This window comes from Nilaparvata lugens, chromosome 4 (genome assembly GCF_014356525.2).
Source record: "Nilaparvata lugens isolate BPH chromosome 4, ASM1435652v1, whole genome shotgun sequence".
In the NCBI taxonomy this organism is placed as follows: domain Eukaryota; kingdom Metazoa; phylum Arthropoda; class Insecta; order Hemiptera; family Delphacidae; genus Nilaparvata; species Nilaparvata lugens.
Genome location: NC_052507.1, coordinates 28605181 through 28611390, shown reverse-complemented (window position 1 = coordinate 28611390; position 6210 = coordinate 28605181). Strand labels below are relative to the sequence as shown.

The 6210-nt window shown below is 36.1% G+C and overlaps 1 protein-coding gene across 1 annotated transcript; it reads right to left on the bottom strand.

Annotated features, from left to right (window-relative positions):
- Nucleotides 1-4063: 4063 nt before the first annotated feature.
- On the bottom strand, nucleotides 4064-5923 carry LOC120350832 (protein rpi-1-like). Its single transcript, XM_039425729.1, has 2 exons — nucleotides 5534-5923; nucleotides 4064-4435 (listed from the first exon to the last, which is right to left on the bottom strand). Exons 1-2 carry the CDS (start codon nucleotides 5921-5923, stop codon nucleotides 4211-4213), a joined length of 615 nt encoding a protein of 204 aa, XP_039281663.1. The 3' UTR covers nucleotides 4064-4210.
- Nucleotides 5924-6210: the final 287 nt, after the last annotated feature.

The window sequence follows — 6210 nt, the reverse complement described above, 5'->3', positions numbered from 1 at the left end:
CCTCCACCTGCAGAGCGGCTTCTGGATCGGTGTACCGCAGCTTGGTTCATAATAGAAACTATCAAGATCGCACTGAATACCAATAGAGCGAGTTTGAGGCTTGTCCAAAATATCAGAACACAAAGAATAGGACATGTTGTCTGTTCAAAGGTGAAACTGATAATGAACTAAATTGAGCAGAATGCACACCTTATATAGGCGGTGCGCTCTATCAATAAAATTACTGAACTTCTTTCACCATGCTCGTGAGAGGTGTGTACTCCATCACACGATCGCTAATTAAAACACAATACACGGAAGTATTTGCAGGTACTGCACTATTAAATTCCATTTCAATACGAACATCTGTCGATGATTTCAAATGACTTGGTTGGTGTGAACAATCTACAACAATCAGCGGTGTTGATTCACAAAATGTTTTAAAGTCAATTTCTGTTCCAAGTTCGCTATTGATTGAATGATTATAATACGAGGGCGCGAAATCCAGGAACATGCGGTATAATACCTCCTTCTTACCTAGCAGATTTTCATATGGATAATACTCGCTGTTCAAATATACTTTAACATTGTAAATACCACAGCTATCGAAATTAGATATTGATTTTTTAATTTTATTCTTACGATCAGTTTGAAATGCAATTATAACATATTTTGGACTATCAAAACTCGATGTGGTACGAACTGGCCAAGAATGGTTAAGTGAATTTTGCAAATTTGGTAATTCACAAATTTCCCAATGCCGGAAACCTAATTTCAGTGGAGTGTCAGCATCGAGCAGTCTCAAAAATTTCAGTCTTACATGATCTTCTAAAGTTATGTAGGGCATTCTCCATTGTAGTTTTGTAATTTTCACACTAACGCTTGTTCCACTTGTAGACTCAACACAATTTAGATCTGTCGGTGACCTCAATAAGACGAGTTCCTGTTTCAAATTTAAAATTATTCTTTGAAAATCTTCAAAAAACGGGAGGATTAATTTCAGTGGTACACAGAAAGTGAATTTATTATCCGTTAGCTCATATCCTGCTCTGTCAAAACCAGCCAAGTGATATGTGTTTTTATCGAGAGTATTCTTCACTAGAATAGCTTTAATTGTGGATGTTAATCCAATCAATCTTGATTTAGAAATTTGCTGACCTGCTAATTCATATCGTATTTCGTCAAAAAGGTTGCCGATTACGTTACTGCTTAATTTATAGTCTGCTGCAACTAGTGCATCGCCCGGTTCTGTTCCCGGTTTTGTACAGTTAACTGTTCCCTCAATCAATATGAATGATTTACAAGGTAAAGAATAGACATCTAAAGAATTTATGCCAATACGTGCCTCGTCAGAGTTTTTTATTTCCTGTCCCAAATAAACTGTATGAGTGTGAAATTGGAATTTAGTAATATCATTATAAAACTGAAGGTCTGTCTCCACATCCAGAATTTCACTAATTGCTGCGGGACCTCCTGACATTTCGCCAATCAACTATAAAACCCAACTTTTCTAATATTCTCGCGCTTTTAGCCGACAAAGCACGTTTGTTTTTAGGTGTTGACGCTATCGCGTTCCTTTCTCTAATGACTTGATTGTGCATGCACGTATTCGAACGTGGGTTGAAAATAAGATAACCCATTACTTTTCACGTATGTGCAACCTAATTGTAATTGTATCTCCACGGAAATCAATAAACGATCCGTTCTGGTCCGTTACCTTTACATTAATAGTTTGAATTCGATGCGTATTCAAAGGTACATAAATAATCGGTGATGGTACTTCGTTTATTAAATAACCGCTAGGAACCTTTGGTAAAAATTCGTAGATTATATGTTTTTGTTTTCCGTCAGAGTAACTGCCACATGCTAAATTACACTCAACTACAATACTGTCAACGCTTGTTATGTTAACCAAATGTTTGGAATAATGCCATTTATTTGCCTGCAAAACAACATTATCAAAACCAAGTATCTTAGCAATCGAATCAGAACGTGTTAAATCAATGGGTTTATCAGAATGAATTTCAATCTTCATAGTATTTGCGTTTGCACGTATAATAAGTTTATTCTTCTTCCCATCAATATTCAATTTATTCTTTAAAGATTTTATAATATCCTCAACTTCATATGCACCAGTATCCAACTCGATTAATCTATCGCCATATTTGAAGCTGGAATTTGTTCCTTTGTTATGTTTGCAATACTATTGTAACTAGAAAAATTAATCAATCCAATTTCCCATTCACGATTTTTATCCAATTCTATAATTTCTTGTAAATGTTCATAGAGGTTACTCGTGTTAGATCTTAATGTAATAACAACCATCTTGTGTGTTCAGCACAAACACTTAATTACAACTGATTTGCAAGAAACAATAATGTAAGATGACCACAAAAATCGCTATTTAATGGTTGCATATGCTCTACATTATAAAATATATTTACTCCATTTTCTTTTTTCCAATATTTGTCCAATTCGTATGGAGGTTGTAAATTTCCAATTGGATCAAAATACCAAACATTAGAGCCAACTTTCTTATATGCTACCCAATGTGTGCCATCCTCGCTTTCCCTTGCTAAATTCACAATGGCATTCTCGTTTTTTAGAATTTTTTTGGGTAATGCATCTAGCATATATATTCCTCTTAGCTGAATCTGTAATAATTTCGACCAATCAATCAAATCATAATTACTCAATTCTCCTTCAATATTCATACCTTCTTCTTCTTTGTCTTCTTCCTACTCTTCTTTGTTGTTCTACGTTTCTTAACTTGAGGGAATAAACTCACTCCATATGATGATGGGGGTAGGGGTGGAACTCTCCCTCCACTAATACTAGGAAAAGGCTTCAAAAAATACCCTTTTCCTGCAATATGCTTTTTCAACTGAGCTATAGCTTTGCGTCTAATATCGTTACTATAACTTCTCCTCTCATTCTTCTTCTTCTTCTTCTTTCTCAAAGACCCACCAAACGCCGCTTTAGCTTTCATGACGTTTGTAACAAGATAGCTAAGTGCTTTCTCAGCAAGGGGTGTTTGAGGATTTTTGAAAATGTCCCATGCAGCGTTTGCTAGAGCTCTGTCAGCTACCGCTCGAGTTTTATTATCGCTATTTTGAGTATACGCTATATCATGTATCTTGCAAGCTCTATCTAATGAATTTATACCTTGATCACCTCTCTTTAACCTTTCATTAACCTTTGTTCCTGGGCCACAATACTCGTATCCCGGAATATGATATTCCTCTCCCAGGTTATCAATTACCTTATTTAAAATAGTTGATGTCACATTACCTGCCAAACCTGACACACCTTTAAAAACTCTTGCCGCTGAACTCAAGATTCCTTTACCCCGTTTCCTCGAACTCTGCTTTTTTCTCCTACATACCATTTTTCATTACCTTTCAACTCAATGGTTGAACATTAACTGAGGTTAATTAATCAATACACCAACTTGAATTGAATTGAATTGGTTTAATTTTCAATCGAGTTGGAAATGAATTCATACGCTATGTGCTTATAACATTGCTTGAATGATAAGAATATTATTTCAAATAGCAAATAATCTGAAAGGTGAATGCGATTTGAAAAAGGGGGAAATGATGCTGGCATTGTGCGCCCACCCACATCTGCAGGAACACGTGCCAAAACAGATGTAGGAGGGAGCGAGCAGAAGCCGCTGCCTCTTGGCTGTACAGCTGTGTGTGTGTGTGGTGTGTGTGTGTGTGTGTGTGTGTGTGTGTGTGTGTGTGTGTGTGTGTGTGTGTGTGTGTGTGTAGCGGTAAAGACTACTGAGCATGCTCACAACAAACTATAAAAGACTCAGTCACCTTATTTAAATATCATTCACAACAGAGCAGGTGAACCATTTCTTCTTCTGCGTGTTTCTACTATTCATTACGAACTTATCAACAACAACAACAACAACAGGTAAGAATTGAAAACAATTTTTATAGAAACAATATTACATTTTATTTATCTATTCACACATACATCTATACAATTCGTAACACATAGGTCGACGAATTGTATACAGATATAAAAATTGTTATTGCTTAACAATTTTTATATCAGACCAATTTGGCGACCTATGTGTTACCAGCATCAAAAAATTTTTACACTTGAGATTAAATTGGTGTATTTTCTCTGAGCTAATGCAGGAAGCAAATCTTTGCGGTAAATACACCTCACTCGTAGATTTGCTTCCTACATTGGTAATTTTTAAAATTACTCGTCATCCGTGAATATTTGTCTGTTCCCTTGCACCAACTATGGGGTAGGGAGTGCGCTCCTTTAACTCCCTCAGTGGGATCCATGGTTTGGGCGTTGGTGCATTTACAATTGATACAAACTCCATCTCGTCCTCCTCCTCCTCCTCCTCCTCCTCCTCCTCCTCCCTTCGTCGCACCTCCTTCATCAGCGGCACCATGGATGAGCTCTCGTCCATTCCAGCTCGTTTCTGTTGAAAAATATTTGATTAGTGTCTTATTTGTTTCAGATTATCATCATACTAGAGAACTTGATCAATAGATTATTGATCTCTACATCAGATTATTGTCATAATCTCAACTCGACATCATCGAATTGACATTCTCTGCATAAAGTGAGTAATATCAGTTATTGAAATAACATTGTTGCATGATCGATTACTTTAAACAATAATTTCTAAGCAGTTCAAATAATAATGGTAACATTTATGCATGATCGATTACTTTAAACAATAATTTCCAATCAGTTCAAATAATATTTCCTTTACATTCTAATCACTTCAAATAATATTGGTAACATTTATGCATGATCGATTACTTTAAACAATAATATCTCATAATACCATTTCTAATCAGTTCAAGGAAATATTGCTAACATTGTTGCATGATTGATTACTTTAAACAATAATTCCATTTCTAAGCAGTTCAAATAATATTTCCTTTGCATTCTAATCATTTCAAATAATATTTCCTTAGCATCAATTTCTATTCGGTTCAAATAATATTTCCTTTGCATTCCAAGCAGTTCAAATAATATTGGTAACATTTATGCATGATCGATTACTTTAACAATAATATCTCATAATACAATTTCTAATCAGTTCAAGGAAATATTGCTAACATTGTTGCATGATTGATTACTTTAAACAATAATTCCATTTCTAAGCGGTTCAAATAATATTTGCTTGCATTCTAATCAGTTCAAATAATATTCATATCAAATAATATTCATATCAAATAATATTTCCTTTGCATTCCAAGCAGTTCAAATAATATTGGTATCATTTATGCATGATCGATTACTTTAAACAATAATATCTCATAATACCATTTCTAATCAGTTCAAGGAAATATTGCTAACATTGTTGCATGATTATTACTTTAAACATAATTCCATTTCTAAGCGGTTCAATAATATTTGCTTGCATTCTAATCAGTTCAAATAATATTCATATCAAATAATATTCATATCAAATAATCAAAGACTCATATGTGCACAGATTTTTTTAACAATCAATCACAGAAAAAATCTGTGCATACACAAGTTAATAATATTTGTTGAAACTAACCTTTGTTTGTGAGCAGATTGACTGCTCCTCCTCATCCCCGCTAACCTCAGGCTCGTCAAACACCAACCTCCTCTTCCCCTGCTTCTGCTTGATGTTGTTGCTCAGCATTGTCAGCACCGCACGCCGCGGCGCCCAGGTAGCCGGTGTAGATTGTGGCAGAGGACTGTCCGGAATCACAATCTCCTCACCCCTCTCTCGTTGAACATAGATTTCCTGTCTCTTCAGGGGTGAGGCGGAGGAGGAGGCTGGGGAGACAGCGGAGGCGGCAGCCGTGGCAGCGGAGGTGGCAGCCGAGCTGCGAGCTTTCTGCTGCTGCCAATAGTTGAGCATGCGCTGCGGCGGGCTATCCGGCAGGATGTATGATGGAGAAGATGTTGATGGAGAAGTCATCATGAAGCTGGCTCAGATGTAAATGATAATTTTCCTCTCATCACTTCTGTTTATATAGCATACGTTTCTCTCTCTGTTCCACCCTCGTGCAAGCGAGAGCAAAGTGTGCTACAAGACGAAAAAAATTCAAATTTCTCTCCAACAACACGTGCTCCCACATCATTATCGGTTTGTAAGTATTCTCTCTCCTATTACAAAAACTGACACTTGATCATTTTTCAAATAGCATCCATGTGTTAGAAGACGAAAAAAAAAAATCTCGTCTAGAACTCAGCATGAGAGGGTGA

Excerpts from the sequence above, each read along its gene's own strand:
- LOC120350832 (XM_039425729.1), bottom strand. The coding sequence starts at position 5,923 with ATGACTTCTCCATCAACATCTTCTCCATCATACATCCTGCCGGATAGC. Across the intron at positions 4,436-5,533 it reads CAATCTGCTCACAAACAAAG|AAACGAGCTGGAATGGACGA; the intron begins GTTAGTTTCAAC and ends ATTTTTCAACAG.